This window comes from Zeus faber (genome assembly GCF_960531495.2).
Source record: "Zeus faber genome assembly, chromosome: 2".
Taxonomy (NCBI): Eukaryota; Metazoa; Chordata; class Actinopteri; order Zeiformes; family Zeidae; genus Zeus; species Zeus faber.
The window spans coordinates 31,081,049-31,103,677 of NC_137189.1; the positions used below are offsets into that span (position 1 = coordinate 31,081,049).

At 44.9% G+C, this 22,629-nt stretch overlaps 1 protein-coding gene across 2 annotated transcripts in view; it reads right to left on the reverse strand.

The window, feature by feature from the left end:
* The window catches only part of obsl1a (obscurin like cytoskeletal adaptor 1a), a 28,275-nt gene extending 5,998 nt beyond the window's left edge, over positions 1-22,277 (reverse strand). Inside the window, exons 1-18 of one of the 2 annotated variants that reach the window (XM_080024378.1) lie at positions 22,065-22,277; positions 16,599-17,903; positions 15,297-15,566; positions 13,501-13,761; positions 12,882-13,187; positions 12,368-12,634; positions 11,695-11,970; positions 10,877-10,991; positions 8,508-8,668; positions 7,982-8,254; positions 7,508-7,783; positions 6,980-7,258; positions 5,513-5,788; positions 4,743-5,018; positions 4,044-4,313; positions 3,308-3,574; positions 2,944-3,213; positions 1,882-2,148 (exon numbers count right to left, since the gene is read on the reverse strand). In XM_080024378.1, the coding sequence (XP_079880504.1) occupies positions 1,882-2,148; positions 2,944-3,213; positions 3,308-3,574; positions 4,044-4,313; positions 4,743-5,018; positions 5,513-5,788; positions 6,980-7,258; positions 7,508-7,783; positions 7,982-8,254; positions 8,508-8,668; positions 10,877-10,991; positions 11,695-11,970; positions 12,368-12,634; positions 12,882-13,187; positions 13,501-13,761; positions 15,297-15,566; positions 16,599-17,820 (5,332 nt within the window). In that variant the 5' untranslated portion in view covers positions 17,821-17,903; positions 22,065-22,277. Of the gene's footprint in view, positions 1-1,881; positions 2,149-2,943; positions 3,214-3,307; positions 3,575-4,043; positions 4,314-4,742; positions 5,019-5,512; positions 5,789-6,979; positions 7,259-7,507; positions 7,784-7,981; positions 8,255-8,507; positions 8,669-10,876; positions 10,992-11,694; positions 11,971-12,367; positions 12,635-12,881; positions 13,188-13,500; positions 13,762-15,296; positions 15,567-16,598; positions 17,904-21,832 lie in introns of both variants that reach the window. The other variant, XM_080024377.1, reaches the window with a different exon arrangement.
* Between the last annotated feature and the right edge of the window lie 352 nt (positions 22,278-22,629).

Below are 22,629 nucleotides of genomic sequence, written 5' to 3' on the forward strand. Positions count from 1 at the left end.
TGGAAGACGACACCATGAATGCAGATACATTGGTTCTGGAAGTGACACCCGCATCAGTTCAAATGGAATACTAGCATTTTGCTTTAGTATCTCACTGTCCCTATTTCCACGCTGTTTCACTTCAGAAACCTTGTTTATGCCACTTTAAAGGACAAACTGAATGTTGTGAGTGAATAGGTTACAAGTGCAAATAGGGGTCGACGTGTTTGCCGTCTTTTTGAAACTGCCCCACCTTTGGTCTGTGATCCATTTTATTTGCAGCATCACTCAGTGCGTTAATGTGTTGTATAACAGCATAGCGGTGTGTCGACACCTTTTCTATTCTTGGTGCTAGTGTTATCACAAAGAACAGGCCTTTAGAGGACGTGGACCACAGCCTTTGAAATGTCAAATTCTTATTAATCTTATTAATAGAACATTGTTGACATTTCATCCTGTCAGCCATGATAAAGAGCCAAGCTTTGATGCAGAAATGTGTATTCTGTGATATAACTGTTATTCCAATCATGTTCCAAAAGTACACTTAGAAACATGACTACAATGTGAGATTGTCAAATTCCCAAAAGGAGATTTTACATTTCTTAAGGCTTGAACATCTGCCCCATTGGATTGTGCGATGGGAAAAATGGCCGATTCCATATTCTCGTATTTTCGTTCTGCATCCCGAGGCTCCCCCCTAAGAATCGCCACCTTACTGCGGTGGAGGGGTTTGTGTGTTCCTGTGACCCTGGGAGCTGTGTTGTCGGGGGCATTAGCCCCTGGTAGGGTCTCCCAAAGCAGAGTGGTCCCAGGGGAGGGACCAGACAAAGAGTGATTCAAAGGACCCCAGTGAAAAAACATCAACGGCAAAATGGTACCTCGACTGGAATAGGGAAACCGGGGCCCTCTCCAGGAGCCATACCTGGGAGGGGAGCTCGCGAGCATCTAGTGGCCGGGCCTTGACCCATGGCGCTCGGCCGGGGATAGCCCGAGTAAATATCATGGAGCCGCCACCCTGTGGGCCCAGTATCTGCAGGGATAGGCGTTGGGGTCGGGTGCCATGCCAGCCAGGCGGCGGGCGAAGGCGGGGGCCTGGGCCTGCTGATTCTCGACATCGCAGACTAGTTCTAGGGACGTGGAATAAGAAAATGGATGGATGGATGGATGGTCCCGAGGCTTTGTTTTGACCTTCGGCTCAGTAAAAGCGCATTGCACTGCTGCCTCACAGCAAGAAGGTCCTGGGTTCGATTCCTGCCTGGGGCACTGTTGGCACCGTGCTCCGGCGGGTTATCTCCCAAATAGGAGCCTTTCTGTGTGGAGTTTGCATGTTCTCCCCGTGTTCACATGGGGTTTCCTCCACCTCACGTCAGTAAGGACCCCCTCAAAAACATGCACACATCATCGTCTGACCAGCGATGGACACTTATCACCTGGTCCCCGGGCGCGTCCACGTATGCTGCCCACTGCTCCTGGCTGTGGCCCCGGAAGAAGGACAAGCCAGGATGGGTTAAATGCAGAGGAACCATTTCACCGGCCACCATCCAAAGCATGTGCATGTGTGTGTGTGTGTGTGTGTGTGTGTGTGTGTGTGTGTGTGTGTGTGTGTGTGTGTGTGCAAGCATGTGTTGTAGTGTGGTGTGTTGTGTGACAAATAAAGACTGTTTCTTCTTTCTTCTTCTTCATTTATTTCCCTGAAACAAAGAGCCGTTGCCAAGGGGTCCGAAAAAAACCTTTGTCTAGGCACGTCTTATCTTGCACCTGCGCCCCCAACTGTACCGCTCATTATTTCTTGCGTGCTTAAGAGCTTTTTCGGAATTTCTCTAACGACTGCATTCAAAGCACAGTGAGAAGCTGCAGCGGAGTAGAACGTTTCTCGACATTAAGGTTGTTCTATGAACTTACGCTCCACGTTCAGCTTGACCTGTGTGCGGTCGTGCAGGGTCTCGCAGCGGTACGTGCCGCGGTCGGACAGCGTCAGGTCACAGATGTTCAAGCGGCGCTTGCAGCCGTCCTGGGCGAACGTGTGGCGGGGTCCCGCCTGGATGACCACGCCCTGCCGCATCCACTGTACCTCGCCCGTCTCCAAGCTGACCTCCGTCTCCAAGGTGGCGTGGCCAAACTCCTCCGCCATGACGGCCTCCGCCTTCCTGGTGAACATGACCTGGGCCTCTGCACCAGAGCGGAGAAGGCAAGAATGATACTTCAACAATGGGGATGGTTTTAAACCCTTTCCCAGCTGCGGCAGCTTTGGGCCAAGATGGAAAAGTGAAAGTTATATAATACATTCTTATATACTAGTATACTTATTTACTATAATACATAGGATACAGTATCTTAGGAAGAACATTTACAAGCCAGCCCGGCCGTCAGCTATTGACCATGGACTACAATGCAATATTATAAATATATAAAAACCCTTTCCTGGAACTTAAACCTCATTGCTAATATTTATCCATGAGTCATTCATTGAGTCTGGTTGCAAAATATCTTTAATATCTGTGTTATAAAGTGCTAGTTCCAACTACACGAGATTGAGGCGGTTTGGCTCTCCTCTGTGCAACAACCACATCTTGTTTGGATTCATAAAGACTTTGGTGGACAATTTGAAAGAAACCCCGGCGTCCATATGTCTCAATCATTGGGAGTTAAACCGAGTGATTGGTGTAAGAGTCTTGTAAATTGATCCAGTATTGAGGGAATAGCTTCAGATGACCTTCATGCATCGGGGCAATCGCACCATCAAAGAACACGGTCACGATTTTAGGTTTAGGTCAAAATATATCACAGTTTTTATACCAACAACCATTTGATTTTACGAGTGAAGTCAGATAGAATCATCAAACGGTGTGGTAAAATGCACCAAGATACAGGAAATAAAATCTAAATTTGTTCCTTTCAATAGGAGGCGCTAAAGCCATCCACATTCCAACAGCTTCCTAGCCTCCTTGCTTTAAGTGCTCTCACCTTGCACTTTGAGGGCGGCTTTGCTCGTCTTCCCCTCAGCCTCTGCGATGATCTTGGAGGAGTCCAGCAGCAAGCACTTCCCGATCACCAAGGTGTGACACAGGCCATTCCTGGTCGCCTGGAAACGGTCGCCGAGGGTGACGGGCTCGTTGTCCATGAGCCAGACCAGCTGGACGTCTTCAGGGGACACCACGCACTTGAAGGTAGCGTCCTCACCTTCTAGCACGGTGGTGTTGTGGAGCTCGGTGAGGAACTCCACCACCCGAGGCACTGGGAGGAAGAGCAGGACAACCTATTAGCATGATTATTCCAGAAATTGAATCCATATGGTGGAGTTACTATCTATCCTATCAGATGAACCGACTCTCCACTCTCAGCGTGGCTGCGGTGCGGTCGTCCCTGGACTCGCAGGCGTACTCCCCGGTGTCCTCTCTGATCAGACGGTGGATGGTCAGGCTGCGCTCCACGCCGTCGGCCCGGATGGTGAAGCGCCTGCTGGGGACGATCTCTGCGCCGTTCTTCAGCCACTGGATGTCGGCTTTGGGCTTGCACACCTCACAGCACAGGGTCACCATGCCGTCGGCGTGAGCCACCGTGTCGCTGAGCGATGTCACAAACTTGATCCGCATTTCTAGGATGGAGGTGGTCGATGTTTAAGGACTGGCTTTTCTTTTTTTTTTTGTCAACACGGGCATAAACACAATGTCTTGCTAGTAACTGCATCAAAAAGCATGTTAAATGACCTTATGATGAGCCTAAAGGTACAGTTCGGCATATTCAATATTTATACTTTTTATGTATTTATAAGAAATGGCTATTTCGATACGGAAGACTGAAACGTTTAACTTGATTTTGTCTGCATGTATAATTAATGTAGGTATTTGGTTTGGAAAAAGGGAGGCATCAATACGCCTATAATTAATAACTGCAATGACAACTTCTGCCAATATATGGCAGTGTTGAGCCCACAGTTTAGAAACGCTTCGAAACAATTGTTTTGAATGTCTCGAAACGTCCAAAAGTTTCAATTGAATTGTTATACCATCTATACTGCCTGGATCTATGCAGGCGGAGCTGGCCCTCACAAAGACCACCGTCACCTTTGACCAGCAGACTGAAGTGGATCTGGTCTGTGTTGACGTCGCAGGTGTACTCCCCGGCGTCCGACCGCCTCAGGGGGTCGATGGTCAGTGTGCGTGTGTGGCCGTCCGTGCGCACGTGGAAGCGTTCGCCGTCCACCGGCGTCCAGTCCCTCAGCCAGCGCACCGGGGCCGTCTCCTTGGAGACCACACCTGTCAAGGTGACGCTCTCAGCCTCGTAACCGGTGACCACCGTGTCCTCCTCCTTGTTTATGAACTTGACCGGGCTCTCTGCGCAAAAACCAGAGGAAGAGGAAAGAATGAAAAGGACGTTTCTTACATGTTTGTCGGCACCCAATTTAACCTGTTCCTCGAACGCTGGGAAAATGGGTCAACTTAGCTGAGGTCTAGTCCAGTTTATGTCTAGTTATCCAAGTCACCAGTCAATGCATCCTCAAATTCTGGGGTGAGAGCTGATTCAGACGTTTGATGCGATCTTTGCTCTTTAATATGAACTTCGGGTCGAGAACAGAGTTTTGGGGCTACGCCAAGCCGGTTCAGTTGAACGTATGGTCAAGTGCGGATATTCTATAAATGGCTTTGTTCTCTTTCTTAAGAACCTATAGAGAACCAAGAGAGACAGAGAGGCAGGGAATCGCCAAGACATGTTTCTGTATTATTTCTATTCTAATACTTGCTCCTCTGCGAGAGGTTCAATACCTTGAATCCTGACGACGCTGATCATCTTGTCGTCCACGGCGTCGCACACGTACTTCCCGGAGTCCGACAGCTGGACGTTTGAGATGATGATCTTCCTCAGCGTGCCGAAGCTCTCAATGGAGGTCCGGGAGTTTTGGCTCAGCGGCTGCTCGTTGCAGTACCACTGGACGGGCGCGTTTGCCCGGGAGACCTCGCAGGCCAAGATCAGGTCTTCCCCCGCCACCACTTCCTGGTAGTCGTTGTCATTGGAATTGCCCACAATGCTCACCGGCGGCTCTGGAGGTCAAGAAGTTGACAGACAACCAAAGTCAGACCATTCTACATGAAACAGAAGACTCCTCTATTTGTTGAATATTTACTATATTTGGCAGGCTGAACGATTGATTGATGACTTTTTTTTTTTTCCATTTGTTAACTGTCAGTAGTCTCAATTCTGTAGCGGTTCATCACCCAAACCAGGACCAAATGGAATGGAATACTTAATTCAGATTGGTCAACAGCGGCGATCAGCGTCAGTTATTTCTGAATAACGGCCGCTGTCTGTTAAAGATAACCGTTGACGTGGGCAACTACTTCTTTACTTGGTTTTACGTCCCGTGTTTCGTGCCGCCTCAATGCTAATACTAACACTAGCTTGTGGCGCCATCTTGTGACAGCACATAGGAACTAGAATGGAGGACTTGAAGAGATGAGTGTGGACATAAGGAACAAATTGAGCGTCTCCCGAAGCAAATACACGGTAACAGGGAAATAATACGATCAAAGGTCACCTTCTACTGTGACCCGGAAGCTGACGCTGTCATCTCCTACGTCCAGGAAGTACTCTCCTGAATCCTCCAGCTCCGCGTTGAGGATGACCAGCGAGCGGAACGCACCCTCCTCCTCCTCGCAGAACCTCTCGTCGCCCTCCACTCGGCAGCCATCTTTGAACCACTTGGCGACGGCGTTGGCACTGGACAGCTCGCACTCCAGCACCACGTCATCGGAAAGACGAGACCTCACGTCCGACTGGATGTTCGACTTCCTGAGAATCTTCACTGGAGGCTCTGGGATGAAAGTACGTAAACATAGTGCAGATTGTGTTTTAAAGGTATTTTATTTGATTGTATTATTATTATTAGCCTTTTAATCGATTTAATGATCTATTAACTTAATTGTATTTAAATTCTAACTGATATTATTCTTTATAATATAATAAGATGGACCCAATTTTATTTTTAACAAAAGACTGAAAAAAATTACAATAAAATAAATCCCTTATTATCACCATCAGTTTATAATTCAAATGAGTTAATTCTGAGAACACACCACAAGCTACTGTGAATATTACTTTCAAATCTTAACTGTAACTAGTAACATAATTTTTATAACATTTAAAAATTAAAATATTTTTTTTTAAATTAAAAATAGGTATATATATATATATATATATATATATATGTAATAATAGCTTAATAATATAAATATAATTATTAATAATAATTAAAATAAAAAAGTCTAACATTGTTGCTCAATTGCAAGTGCTCACAAATATTCCCAGAGAGATTTTTTTGAATTTGCATTATTACAATCGAAAAAAATGGGACTTCCAGGAGGGACTGAGTTCCAAAAATAGGTCACACTCGAATAGTTCTTGGTCCCAAAAAAACAAGTTGCCGCAAGATTAAAAAGGTTTGAGTCTTTTTTTCTTTTTTTTTTTGATTTGGTTCATGACGAGTCACTCATTTGAACACATTTGTTCAATTTTCTGTTCATTTGCTTCAGTTGGTGTGAAGCGCGGCGACGTGGGAGGAACTTCCTGAACGATGGACTCATAAGAGTCTATTTGGCTCTGAGTTGTGATTCTCACAAGAATCATTTAATTCAGTCGAAACTGTTTATTTTTGTGGAATGCAAAGTGTGAATCAGTCACATTCAATGTGAATTATGCCAAATGCCAAAACCTTTTCTTTTTGCCTTGTACCTTAATTTGGTCCTCAGTAATTATTGTTATATTGTTAGTTGAAGAGTCACTCTTTTGCCACAGTGACTCCCAACTCCTGAGTCATTTCAATGATTTGTTCACTGCGAACGAATCGTTTGATTCTTACACCACTAAAGCTAAAAGACTCCTACTTTTCGGAGGGACAGGAAGCATTGGGGGAGGTGTTTGATGCGCTGAACACAACTTTACAGACCAAATTTCACACGATTCAGCTTTGATAAAAAAGGCTCCTTCATCCGCCATTTTGTTTCACCTGAAACCTTGACCTGGAAGTGAATGTCGTCATCCCCGGCGTCGCAGGTGTATTTGCCAGAATCCTCCGGAGTCGGGCAGTGGATGGTCAGGCGGCGGACCAGGCCGTCCTCGGTGGCGGAGACGTTGGAGCCGTCCTCCACCTCCCTGCCGTCCAGCAGCCACCTCACCCGCGCCTCGGCTCGGGACGCCCGGACCTCGAGGACCACCGGCCTCCCCGAGAGACCCTCCACCTCGTCCGACTGATTCCCGGACGGCCTGGATAGCTTCACGGGGGGCTCTGGTGAGGACAAAGAGAGAGACATGGGGACAATGAAGGGCGATTACTACAAAAGTACGCTGGAAACTCCTGGACAGGACCCGAACCCGCCTCTCAACATGTAATTGGACAATTCCACCAATCAGCTTGTTTGACGCGCAGGGCCGGGCAACGTGTTGTGGAGATTTGGGAAGTATCTTTGCAGAACCATAAAGGCGAAGGGAGGGGGTAACACTGATGGAGTCACCTTGTTCCCCAGCCACCCCATACCTGTGACGGTCACCAGGAAGGCCACCGAGTCGTCCTCGGTGTCACACACGTACTCCCCACTGTCGCCTACGGTGGTGGTGGGCCGGACCAGCCGGCGGTGGGTTCCGTCCTCTTCCAGGATTAGCCTGGGGCTCTCCTCCACCTCCAGGCCGTCCCGGTACCAGCACACGTGGCCGTCGGGGTGGGAGATCCGACAGCACAGCTCCAGCCTCCCCGGGGCGAGGTGGCTCAGCTCCAGCTCCGACTGGCTGGGGGAAAGGATTCTGACCGGAGGCTCTGAGGTAGGGTGGAGGAATAATGGTGGAATAATATTAATAATAATGATAACGATAATTATAATAATCCTCAGTGGTTGCAAATTAAACAAGGATATATTTTGAGTCGCCTTGGATACCAGGACATCTAAGGCCATCGTTTTCTGACCAGGCAAACAAAAAAAAGAGATAGATAGATAGGTGGGTCGATAGAACCTACCTGTGACAGTGAGCTGGAAGAATACAGAGTCTCCCTCTGTGTCACAGACGTACTCTCCAGAATCATCCGCTGTGGCACAGAGGATGCTGAGCCTCCGGTAAGGTCCCTCCGAGGCCAGTTGGACGTTGGCGGCGTCCTCCAGCACCAGGCCGTCCTTGTACCAGTGCACCAGACCGCCCGAGCGGGACAGCTCGCACTGCAGCTGGATCTCCTCTGAGACGTAGCGCTCCAGCACCACGTCGTCCTTGGGCTCCACTATCATCACCGGCGGCTCTGCCGTTGAGTGCGAGTCATTTATCAGTCATCATTCCACGGCTCTATGGAATGCTCATTTCTGATTCGTCAAAAAACACAATTAGTGTTCAGTTATTTCTGAACTGGTCTGGGAGTGAGGGGCATTCCTGAACCGGTCTTAAGCCTGTTCCTGAGGCTAAGACCAGCAGAAAAGTGGTATCGTCCTTCACTGGTTCCCATCATGAGCATCTCATCCTGGTCACTCTGGGGATCGGACCCCCCTTCCCCGTACCTCGGACATTCACGGTGAAATCCACGCAGCTGTTCCCCGCCTGGCAGGTGTAGGCGCCGGCATCCTCCACCTCCGCTGAGCGTATGATCAGCCTCCGCATGGCGCCCTCCGCCTGCAGTGTGATGTTCTCGCTGGGATGGATCTGACAACCGTTCTTAGACCTGGGAAACACCCAGAAACAAACAGGATGGGAACGTCGACTGAATGGTCCGTCCACGTTGGAATGTGATTGTTAATTGTACCAAAATGTCACAAACCCATCGAATTATTATGATTATTATTATGTTCTACTCAAAGTTATTGATGCAAGAATTGTGAACGATTTGTTCATAGTGAACAAATGACTCACTACGGCAAAAGAGTGAGCAGGCGAGTGAATCAGAACTGCAAATAATTACTGAGGACTATTTTAACGATCAAGGGAATAAAAGGTGAAGGCATTGCATAATATTCTATGGGGTCGAAAATTCACCTACTCGCCCAACTATTTTGTTGGAGTTACTCCTGGCTGTCGACTACCGTGACTCCTGGCTCCTGTCATTTAAGTCGAAAGATTTGTTTGTTACGAACAAACCGTTCGCAAGTCTTGCATCGCTAATTGTTAGTAGCCCATACTAATAAGCACAGTTATACGTGTTTCAGAGGTTTTTAGCAGTTAAAAGGATATTCTTCGACGTGTACTTGTACTTCTTCACAGATAGTGTTGTTCCCTGGGATTATTTCATTATAGGAAGTGCGCCATGGTCGAAAATGGTTGGGAAGCACTGGTGCAAACTATTCTATGCTGTACATTGCCATTTTCATCTTGGCCTTGTGTTCAGGTTGTTATTATTGTTATAATTTGATCTTTGGCTCTAGACAAATCAAAGACTGAACAACATATTCTTTGTTATCATGTTTTTGTATTAATTTTAGGTATTAATCATACCATAGATTGTTTGCACCTATTCATTGTGAATTGAATTTAGTTGTGTTGCTGTAGTTTGATTTAGTTTGCAAGTTTGAATATCGGATGACAAGCAGGTGCATCATCTAATATTTTGCAAAACAAAGTGTGTACAAAGGTACAAAACAAAGTGTCTCTTAAGTATAATTTGCCGTATAATTTTAATTAGCTTTTGAAAGCCTTCACCCCGGGGGTTTATTTAAAAGCGCCCAGAAAACAGGGCAGATCCCGAAGGTGACTGGTGACATACAGGTTTCCGTGGAGGTCGGGTGAGCTCGTTCGACTCCCGTCTCTGCCTCAGTAGCTGGATCACAACAACAACAAATCCCACTGCGGTATGTCTGGGGGGGGGGGGGGGGTACCTGGCTGGTTTCCGGGACCGATGATGCTACAGGGGTTTTCTTCGAGAAAAGTAGGATTAGGTGGCTGAACTTCTAAAAAAAAAAAAAAAGTTGAACGTTGTTGAAGCGCTGAGCTTCCTTTAACCAAATGTCTGGAAGACTCAACCAGAACTGAGAAGACCCGGTGACTCAGAGGTAGCCGCTGGAAAGCTAGTCTCAAAACTCACCAGATTTTGAAAGCCAACGGCCCAAGGCCTTCAAAAACCCCTGGAGAATAGGGTTCCTTTATTCAGCTGATCGAAGGCAACGACCACCACACTCGCACCACCACACTCGCTTTGAGCCACCCAGTCTGAAAGCCGACACACCAAGGGCGCATTTAAAAGTGCCTGGAGAACAAGGCCGAACATGAAGTCCCTGGTGTCGTGACGGAGTCGTTGGATATGTCTGAGGACATGGGGTGGTTGGTTCAACTCTCTCTCTACCAGTAGCCGGATCAAAGAAAACCAGATCCCCTGCTGAGATGGGTCTGGGGGGGGGGGCCTTTGTTTACACTTTTCATTCCACCAAAATACCTCATTTTGACAGAATTAAATGATTCTTGGGGGAAGTTGATTCACAACTCAGAGCCGAACTAACTCTTTTCACTCTTGTTCAACGTCCAGGAAGTTGTCCCTTGCCCACAGTACGTTACTCCAAATGAATCAAAAGGAACGAATAGTATGAAATGGAACAACTTACTGAGTGACTTGTCAAACAGTCAAAACCTTTCAACATGACTAGTCATTCTCACTTCCAGTGTGAAACTTTAACATGGAGCTGCTGTTCTGCTGGAACTGATGAATTAAATGAATGAGTGCAGCCCTGCGATTTTGATCTTTGGATCTTGAGCTTGTGTGCTGGCACAGGCACAATGGTCGCAAACACTGCCTTAAAGCAGCATTTAACCTTTGATACGCTTGGACACCAGTGTTGAAATCAGGTCATTTTAGGTCAGGTCAAGTCAAATTTGATGAGAAGAATTATATAATAACCACAAGTGTAAACAAGTGGTAAAATCATTCCACAAGATCCATCCCTACCAGGTGACGACGGCGTCCTCCCTGGAGACCTGACAGTGGAGCACCACAGGGTCCAGCTCCATGCTGCTCTTGTGGAGGTCTTCCTCTGGAATGGGACTGAACTCTACAGGGGGGCCTGAGATTTAATGCATGAAATTGTTGAGTACACAGTGATAACGTTACGGTAATATCAGTGCACGGGTCTGTGAAATTCTCGACTCAATAGTGGCAATTGGTCAGTTATTTCCAAATAATTACAGTTGTCATGTTTCCACCTGGATTCACGTCCCTCGTATCGCTCCGCCTTCATGCTAATGCTAACGCTAGCTAGCGGCACCATCTTGTGGCATTACATAGAAACTACAGTGCAAGACTTGAAGATATGAATGCTTAGTCACATGTAGGGTCTTTTTGTAGGAAGAACAGTAAGCTGTGTTGTTGCAGTGTACTATGTTGCTGTGGACTATTTTTCTTAGCGGAAGCTCTTAAACTAGGCATACTAGTTATAAAAGCAATATTCCGTCAGTGTATAATTTAAATTTACTAACTATCCGTGTAACAAGTGGGTATTGTAGTGGGTATTGTGCAGCCAGCGGGTCTTTTTCGCAAAGATAATCCCCTTCAGAGTGACGCAAGAACTGATCACCCTGTCGGGGGTTATTTTGCAATAATGACCAGCTATTATCATTACTTATATTTTTCTAAATTCTCATGCGTGTTTTGGAATGAAACTGCTCTCGATTTTGACAGTTTGACCAAATTTCAAATTTTCTTTATTTACTCTCCACGGTTGGCAAATCCATGTGTAACTTCATAACATGCACCCAGCTCCTCCTCACCTGCCACCTCCACATTGAATTTGACGACGTCCCCTGTAGTTTCGCAGGTGTACACTCCAGAGTCTGACACCTCCGCTGTTTGGAAGATGATCCTCCTCATATTCCCCTCTGACTGGATGTTGAGACCGTCCGCCATCAGTAGCTCCGCGCCGTCTTTGAACCAGCGTACATTCGCAAAGCAGTGGGACACTTCGCAGTAGAGGACAACCGCATCGCCGATGTCCACCCTTTTATTTCTGTCTAGCTCGGTCAGAGGGCTGAACTTTACCTCAGCGGCTAGAAGGGAGATGGAGAAAGAAAAGCTTCTCAAATATCAGTTTTTATCAAGGATTCATGAATGCTTTTTACCCAGTGAACCCTGTTCTGGGTCAGGTGCAATTTTGTCCAGCTTTAAAAATCATAGGCCAGTTTTTGGGTATGACAAATGTCCCATGACAGCATGTCTACATGCATTGTTACATACAAGTGTAAAGGTACACTTGTATGTAACACTGCATGTGGACACGTTATCGACAAAGTGCAACCTAATTGGCTCGTTACAGGATAGCGGCATTGAACTAAATTGAACACAACTGGTTCAAATCCAAAACTGGCTTCAGACAGGCTAATCAGGATTCATGTGTAACATTCTATTTCCCCAAACAACAATAAAGGAAACAGATTTTACACCTACGTTTGACCTTAAGAAGGGCTGAATCCCTGACTCCATTGGCTATGAAAGTGACCTCCGCTCCGTCGTCTGTCACGTGGGCCTCACGGATGACCAACGAATGCTGCGTTTTGGAGTGTGAGACAGTGTATCTGTCGCCGTTCTGCAGTTGGGTGCTGTTCAAAAACCACGTTCCAGTTATGGAGGTTGACAGCTGGATGGAGAACCTCACTTCTTCCCCTTCGGTCGCTTCGCAGCTCTGCAGCTTTCTGTGAATCTTAGGCCCTGGTACTAAAGAGAAGAAAGAGATTTTTATCTGCATATTTGGAATTATTTTTGCTTTTTTTATGTTCTTTGTAAAGCACTAGGGATACCAAAATCTTTGTGACACCGTCAATACCCTGTAAAGACCAAATCTGTACCATTTTTGTACCAGTGATGTCAACATCTGTTTCTTGAGCACAAAGCACAAGTGCACAAACAAATTTAGGATTCATAGTATCTAGATACAGTATTGACTTCGCTGCCAACCACTCACCCAGGTGGACAACGTTGGGGAACTCCACGTGGCCGCTTCGTCCGTACTTGTTGATGCAGCAGACCCGGAAGCGGTAGTCTCCTTCACAGGGCACGCCATCACCCGTGACCTCCACCGAGGTGGCAGTCTCCGTGGTGAAGCACTTGTGCCACTCCTGCGAGCCCTCCTCCTGCCGCTCCACCACAAAGATGGAGCGGGTGGCCGAGGGGCTAGAGGGGGTGGGCACCCAGGCCAGGAGGGCGCTGTTGGGTTGTCCCACATCCATCTTGATATCCACCGGGCAGGTGGGGGCGCTGTGTCGAGTAGCTGCGTGGAAGGGTCACTCAATGGTTTAGCTTGAGTTTCTCCAAATGCTTTGCCAGCTGTGCCCTCTGAGTTGTCCAAAAGTTTGAAAGACTACAGTACCAGTAGCCGCATAATAAGCGAGACAATGTGCAGGCAGCCGTTCATTATCTCAAAACCACCCACGACAGGGTGATCAAGACTTGTATCACTCTGAAGGGGTTTATTTAGCAATAATGACAGGCTGGCTGCACATTATCCCTTACTTATGGTATGTGTTGAATAATGATAATAATAAATCTTGCTTGCTCATATCGTGTGTGGTTCCCAAACTGACCTTTGACTTTGAGGCGGGACGACGTCTTAGATCTCCCGGTGACAAAGGACACGACCCCCGTGTCCTGGTGGGCCACGTTGACGAAGACCAGGATGTGGGTTTTACCAAAGGACTTGAGGATGGTCTGGTGGGTTTCCTGCAGCTTCAGACCGTCTTTAAACCAGTGGACGTCCATGTCGTCCTCTTCCACCTCCACGCAGAAAGCAGCATTCTCCCCTTCCAATACCTCCAGCTTACGGGGCAGTTTGGAGACAATAGTTCCTGGAAGTAAAGGTAGGATAATTGAGTCAATATGTGTTGTATAATACCACATTAGTGTTGCTAGTTTCTCATGTATATTTATTTATTGAGGGTAAATATCTTATGAAAGCACAAATAGCTATCTTCCCAAAAATATGATCAATATTGAGGAATTGTCTAAAAATATATATTTGATTACTTATCAATATCAGACAACCCTACAACAGGGATGCATAAATGCAAATGGACGAACTTCAAGTTTGTTTTTAAAAGTTATTATAAAATGTATCTTCGTTATTTAAGTGCACTGAACCAAAGACTCAATGTAGTAAAAAAAATGTGTTTCATCAATAGCCTTCTGCAAAAAAAGACATAACACATCTATCTATCTATTAATTGATGAGCCAACTCTGAAAATTTCCTTATTATTTGCTCTTTGTAAATAAAGGCATTCTGTTTGATGTGTCCCTCCCTATTTTGCAGGATTCGAGCCAGTTGTAACATAGAAATTGCAGGAGTCCATGATGTGTTCCATGGACTCGGTAGGCATGGGAAAATTAGGAATTGGAATTGGAATACTAATTAATCACATAGAGTCGTCACCGCGTCACTCCGTCATCGTTGCCCCACATGGCATCAAACACTCACGTGTCCGTCACTGTATCATCATTGCGCAACACAGCACACAAGGGAATATAAGACATGAACTACCGAAATTCAAACAGTTTATTAACTGTCTGAACAGAAAGGAGAACACAGTAGATCACTGCTACACCGCCTTCCACAAAGTGGAAAGTGCAGCTCTATTTCCACAGGCAACGTGATGCGTTATAAAACATAGATGGTTCTTTTAATTGCATTCCATCTACATGCAGCTAAACGTAGAGGGCTTGAATTGAAAAAGGAGAAGGCATTAAATACTGACGACAGGGAAGAGAATAAAGTACAGAAGAAATACACACGTATATAAAAGCAGTTACATAAAAAGAGTCCTTCCCCAAGAAGTCAAATTCCAAAGTAATGCCAGCCTACAATAAATGTTATATGTCATAGTCAAAGCCAGATTTCTTGCCATTATACCACAATATATAATGGCAATAACAAAATATTGTATTATATAACCACTAAATTGGTTATGTCACGTACATTTTTATAACTTGGTTATATGTTATCTGGAATTGTATTTATTTATAACATTAATAGTAATATATTCTAGTCAAAATGTCAAAGTAATCATATGTCAAAGTACTTATATGAGGTCATGTCACAAAATACCACAGCATTTCCCATCATTCAAATCGACAAAACCCATCAAAATCGGGCTGAATTAGAGTAGTCTGATCCTGGCATTATGGAAACTTTGAAAACTGTAATACCTACAGCAGCTAACACGACTAAACTGGACCCTGTGTATTGATGCCAGCAGCTTTATTTATTCTCATTATTATTATTATCATCATCTTATTGTTATTATTCTTATTATAAATCGTCAGTCAAGTTGCACAACGAAAAATAAGTTAAATTACATAGAAATGAGACCTCTTCCGAAGCCCCACCTTTGACCGACAACTCGGCGATGCTCTTGGCCCCGTCTGGCCTCTCACACAGGTAGACCCCGTCATCGTCTGCCCCCACGTCCTGGATGGTGAGCCTCCTCCGCGTCCCCCTCTGCTCCATGCCGTATTTAGCGCCCGGCATCAGCCTCTGGTCCTCCAGGTACCAGGTCGCCGGCATGGCCTCGTCTGGCACCTCACACTCCAGCACGGCCACGTCCCGCTCCCGCACCTCTATATCCTGCAGCGGCCGCTTGAAACGCACCAATGGGCCTGGCCGGGGGTCCGAGGAAGAGAGGAGACTATTAAAACTTGTGGTATTTGTTGTTGTTATTATTGTTATTTTTCTTGGTTGTTGTTTTTTTAGTAAGAAACAAAGTCATAACTTGTGGTATTTTAATTATTTATATTAGTTAATATTATAACTAATCATTTACTTATTCAAGATTCAAGAGGTTTTTTCGTCGCATACATATATGCAGTGAAATGTCAATGCAACGCACCTGGTGATTACACACAATATGTTCTAGACTGAATAGACTGAAACTTATTAATAATTAAAACTTGTTACTACTATCACCATCACCATCACACATGGCACCTGACATCAGTTACACTGTAAGTCTAACTATTATTTCAACTAACATAAAATAGCCCTTAATGTTCAAATGTGATTTGCCACATTGACACATATCCTGACACTTTCACATACATACATCAGTTTAGAAAGGGTTAGATGAATTGATTATATTTTCATCTTGAGCCCTAGTCCCTCCCCTAAAATTAGGTGTATTTCTTTCAGGCCAAACTTTACTGTAATTCCACTGTGTGACAGGACCACACCGATTCAATTGACCTGAACTTTCATTATGGGGGGGCTTAGGAGAAAACGGTTAACAATCTAGAGGAGCTCACCACTGATCCTCCACAACAAGTGTGATTAGAGAGCGACTAGTGCAATATATGAGCTGATGTCATGCTGTTGGAAGCCGGTGTGTTTCAAGTCAGGACTTGTGATTCATATCATGAGTACTATACTCATTCTAATGCTGCATTTTGGAAATACATCATATCTAACAATAGAAAAGACAAAATGTTATTTAATGTCTGAATTGAATGAGTCTGCGGCTTAATACAGATGAATTGAGGGTCTTTGATATGAAAAAGGTTGACAATCAATGAATTGGGCAATGTTTTTTCATGTATTTGTTATGTTAATAATGTAAATATATGCATGGCAATGTGTAGAATGAATGACAGGTTTGGATTGTTACAGTTAAAAGGACGACGGGACGTCCGGCCTACCTTTGACGGACAGGTGGACAGCACTGAGCGTGTTTCCCAGAGCATTTGATGCAGCGCAGACATAAAGCCCTGTGTCCTGCACTTTGCTGTAGAGGACCTTTAGCGTGTAGTAACCCTCCCTATCCTCAAAGATCAGATGGCGCCTCCCAGCTTCTAGGGGCACTCCGTCCTTCTTCCAGATGATCTCCGGCTTGGGCTTCCCTGTCACAAAGCAGCGAAATTTGGCATGCTTCCCTTCGGCGACTGCAAACTTTTTGACTTTCGAGGCATTAACGGGTGGCTCCTCCACACTGAAACGTGGTCGCCCGCCTCGACCCTGCTGCTTCGGCGATCTTTGGCCATTGCCATGGCTGTTGTCGGACATTTTCCCATCCCTCCGCTCTGGAACTGGCACCACCAAGAGGACAGCACCTGCCAGGGTCTCGCCGTGGCAGTTGACGGCCCTGCAGGTGTAGACGCCCTTGTCCGGCATTCGAGTGCGGAAGACCTTGAGCTGGAACCACCCGCCGTCCTGACTGCTCACGCTGAAGTGGGCACTCTCAAAGATGTCGTTCAGCTTCTTCCCGTCCTTTTCCCAGACCACCTCGGCCAGGGGCGACCCCGACAGCTTGCAGGAGAAGGCGGCGTCTTCGCCACGATCCACGCGGAGCGAGAGAGGCTTGATCAAGAAGCGAGGTTTATCATCCGACATCAGGCCCGTCTCCTCTGGCGTCTTTTGACCTCTTCTATCCCTGACCTCATCTTTTGTCTTCTCCAACCCTCCATTTAGCTCCTCCACATGTGTACCATTTGTATTGGCAGATGTGTTCCGTCCTTCTGTGGAGTATCCGTTGAGGTCTCCTCCCACTCCTCCATTCTCTTGCTCTTGTTGCCTGATCCCGTTTACCCCCGTATGAGCCGGAGCCGCCTCCTGTGGTCTGGCTTCGCCCTCCACCTTCAGGCAGGCCGCCGCGTAGGTCTCCCCGACACAGTTTCGAGCTTTGCAGATGTACTGGCCGGCATCTTGTGGCGTCACCTTAGAGATAGTGAGTACAAAAGCTTTCCCTTCCTCTGAAATCGCATAGCGTCCTTCCGACAGGATCCGGATGTTCTTTCGCTCCCACACCACATCGGGCCGCGGGTCTCCGCCTATTTGGCACTTGAGCGTGGCGTCGGTGCCGCACCAGGCCACCACGGCACGTGGGTATCCAAGTACACGGGGTGCTCCGCCAAAAATGTCCATGACGACCTAACGATGGTTCTGTCCTTTGCAGGTAAGAACAGTGGTTGCAGAATGTCCTCTAAAGGTTCCAGTCGTCTTCTGAGCTGCGATTGTAAGGGGAAAGTGTGTATATTAAGGTTGCTTAATGGAAATCATATCATAATGAATGGAAATTAAATAATATTTAACTTCCATCAGAAAAGCGGAAAAATAGCACTTTGCATCTATAGATTGCGTGAGGCATTTTACCAGACGGGGACACTTTCCCAGTCGTGGAGAAACAGAAGCAAAAAGTTGCCATGGAAAGCTGTTAGTATCTCAAGAGATTTGTTTGGCAGATGTTATTTAAAAATGTTTTTTAAATGTTCCTGCATCACCTTCACTTAACAACTGACAGTCTTCAAGAAACATCTTGTTCCTGTAACATTTTGGAACAGATGCGTTGCTAGGATTCTAAGACATCGGGGGCTTAGCCCAAGCCAACCATGCCGCTCTAGGCACTCTGCTGACTCTACTCTCCTGGGCACGGGGACGCACACCAGATCTGCACAAAGCCCACTAACCCTAACCCTAACTTTTGTTTTTGATCAAGGGCTTTAATGCATGATCAGAATGACAGATGAATAGATCCGGGGCTATTTTTTTTTTTTTTTTTTTTTTTGTCGTTCTTACTTTTGTAAAAATTTGATCCGGGGCTATTTTAGATTGGAGGCTATTCATAAAACATTCGGGCGGAAGCCCTGGATACCCACCCCTACACCGCTATGACTGCAAAAACCTGTTTGTGCAAGAGAATGTTTAAAGGTGCCTTAAGCAAAGTAAATGGTGATTGATGTAAAATAACTCTTGCTCAAACCCCAACCCTCGCTCTGTCATCCAAGAAATTACTCTACTTGTACCTGTACAGTGGCTGAGAAGTCTTTTTGAGCTAAATATTGCAGATTTAAACATGCTATCGACAGTAGACAATGAACCTGAATGGGGTCGGCTTAAGATGAGCTTACGCAGATAGTCAAACCTCTGACTTCTAAACTGTGTTTTGGACAAACCGAAGGCTCTCAGGGTGTTGGGAGTGTCACAGCTGGCCCCACTTCTCATTGAGGGGTGTATTTATAAAGCGGTCCATCCAAAAAAAGGCTAAGCCGGTGATCACGTGTCAGAAGTTACAGAAGTTTACTGATGCAGAAAGCTTACATCTCAGCTTCATCACACTTATCACTGAACGCCTTGAGATTTTGTCATATCGTAGTTGTTTCAAAGTGAAGTTGTTTCCTGTTGAACTAAATATTCGGTATTCAGTTCAGACTGCACTGTCATTAATATGTATTAGAAGTGCGGTTGAGGCGATTGATTGAACGATCGATCAATAATTCAATCAACAACAAATGAAGTTCCATTTTTAGAAATGGAAGACTCGGTTTTGTGACATTTGTGCTATTTTCTAGTGATACCAACATGTGATTGCTTGTCCTTGGTCTATTATAGAATGAAGTTAAGTCAGAGTGAGAACCCAGATAGCAGTAAGTTCTGGGCAGATTGCAGCCGACAACCGGTCCGGTTAACTGTATATGTACCAGAGTGAGGCCAAACATTAAAATATGTATCCGTGCCTGGACCGTTCTGTCGTTTCTGGGCCGATTTCGGTACCCAGCACGCGGCCCATAACCACACAGCCGATTTGTGGCCCACAGTGTGCACCACCAGGATTTGCCATGAGGCCTTGAGTCAGAGCTCCGCAAGAGTGCAAAAATTCAATCTGCCAAGACCAGGTTCCTCCCAGCAACCGCACCTGTAGCCCATCGTAGTGCCGGACCTGAGCCAAAACTCGGTTGGCAAGGGCCTAAAAATCAGTTGTGCAAGAGAACTGTCCAGCCAGCTGACCTCAAACGGAACTATTACTTCTGACCGGTGAGTGTTAGTTTTTAAAGTAGGTTTAACGTTGCCCTATATAATATCCTATGATATCCTATATAGCCTATATATTGCTAAGATCTCATAGTTTCAGTGTTCAGTGTAATAATCTAATTAGGCCTACATTTAAGTGTTGTCAACTGAGATTACATTTTATATATATATATATATATATATATATATATATATATATATATATATATATATACACAGTATATATAATGTAGGCCTATTAGATTTGCTCATCTATCATAATAACAAATCTTTATTATATTTAATTATAATTATCAAAGTCAGTTACAGATTGACATAATAACACATTGACCTTAGATCATTTTAATAATACTATGATATAGCCTATATATAGCTATAATAGATAGTATAGGCTAGATACAATATTTTATGTCAGTAACCTTATATTGGTATAGACCGTGGTAGATAAATAGCATTTTAACATTACTCAAATCAACTTGTGGCCTTATTTTAAATGTCTCATCCGAAGGCAAAGTCATCTCATGGTCAGTTGAGCTCGTTAGTTGTATGAAATGATTAATCAGTTTTGTGACTCGTCACTATGTCCGGTCTCGCCAGCCGACATTGGTGTCGTCTTATTTTCACCACCTGTTGTATTGTCTTGGTCGGGCCGTCAAAAAGGAAGGTGTGAGAAATGGAGAGAAGGAAAAGCAGTGGGAGTTAGTTGAAGAAGGGTGTACTTAGAAACAAAAAAATACTTTCAAAAGAAGGAACTACACAAATGTTTGCTTTTAGGTCCTTCAAAACTGAATCTATTTGACATTAGGAATTTTATTTGATCGGTTTTTATAATGGTATCTTCAAGCCCCAAAGTGAATTATTATTTTTATTAAACTATTCAAAAAAAATGCACATTGATTGCACTAAATATTCAACAATATAATAGTTATTTACAATTAGAAAAGTGAGCAATTCATTTAATAGATTAACCAGTAAATGAGATTAAATCTGAATACGTTGTACATCCTCAAATTGTATTAAAATTATATTATTATTATTATTATTATAAAAATATATATATATTTTGGAGCCTTGAGAGTATGTTGATTTTTTATTTTGTTTTTGTTTATTCCCTTTAAGACCAACCACCTGAGACTTAATGTGGGAACAACGGTAAAGGATGCTCAAGTTCATGTATCATGTGGGCCAGGTATATAACTTTATTTGGCAATGAGTATACAGTAGAATTACAATTTTTACAGTATTTGGGCCAGAGCTGGGCCAGAAGCACATTTGGAATGTTTGAGTCACTATACAATATAGGGGCCAAGCCTAGAACTGCTTTAAAGTGTGTGGGCCAGAACTGGACCTGGGCTGATTACCTTGTCTAACCTCAAGAGGGCCAGATCTGGCCCAAGTGTTGTTTGTCTGTTTATCTGTGTATATTTGGGTCGGACTTGGGCCGAGGACCAAGGCGTATATTGGGCCAGAAGAGAACACATTATGTGTGCCAAATATGGGCCGAACAGATTTTGCTATCTGGGAAGATACTGTAACTTCAATATGCCTGTCCTGAAGTGTATTTCTTATAAATTAGCGTCTTATTACCATACTGACACTTGTGGATTAATCCCATAGAATTATTGAATAATAAAAAAATAACAATCATTTATAGATACATTGAGTATGGAAATGAAAGTAATCACATTGTTAATTAGTTCAAATATACAGTATAGCCTTGAGCCTTCTTTTTTGATTCAGGTTTAATTTTTCTCTAAGAAACACCAATCACGTATTAAACACTGTGATGTCACACTTGAATATAGAAAATACACATTTATCCAAATTTTGAGTCACTTTAACTTGTTCTGCTACAATTAATATTTTCGCGCTGTTGAGAACTGGCACAAAGTATAAGCATTCCAGCACTAACATGGCACGTTGCTGTTATATTATGCATTGACCAACTTTGACTCTTGAAACCTTGAAGTTAAAATAAAATGTGGAACAGTTCAATTGCCTTGGTTAGTTTCAGTTAGCTAAGTAAATACTGTGTGTGGTGGCATACACCCAAGCAATTACTTTAGTAGTAATGTAGACACAGTTGCCCACCTCTAATGTCATCTAACAAAGTAAAGCATGAGCTTACCGCTGACGTCCGCGTGACCTTCTCATTAAAAGACTTAAAAGTGCTTTCCCTAGATGGATGGGTGGATGGACGCGTGGATGGAGGGATGGATGGATGGGTAGATGGTGGTCCTCAAAAGGGCTAAAGAGGATATTGACCTTGTCTGCTCAGCTGAGATTTGATTAGAACGACCTTTGAACCCCCCTGCCTTTAGTGAATCCCCAGAGGTACCCTTAGTATGAGTATGGCACACCTCCGCTTTGTTGGACCGGAGGAAGCTTCAAGTCCCACGGTCTGATGGCGGTTTCCTCAAATCCAATTAAATCCACAAAAGATTTCCTGCCACGTTAATCCAAATCAGGACCACCAAAAAAGTTCTGATCTTTCCGTTTTAAGGCCGCAGGACGCCGTCCAACCAAACCGTGAGATGAACCCCTTGGTGCTTTGCCTTCGCCAGCGTCCTCATATTGTCATTGACCGACGGCAAGACAGCAAAAGCCAGAGAAGAAGGGAAAGAGAGAGAGAGAGACGGTCGAGATAACAGAGAGAGGGGGGACCTAAATTCCTTCACAGCTGCTGCCACCGCCTAAAAATAGCTGCGGCTTCGATGACAGCCGGGGGCAGATAAAGTCAGACCCTCCATTCACCGGCGGCGGCCTCCTAAACATAGAGCGGAAGGCTCTGCGATGGATCACTCAGCTTAGCAGATATCCTGAGGTAAACTATCAGGAGGAGCGGGGCACCCTCAAGAATTCTTGACGTCCGAATTCTTGAGTCATGATGATGACGCGGTGACTTTGGTGATTTTATGTGTGTGT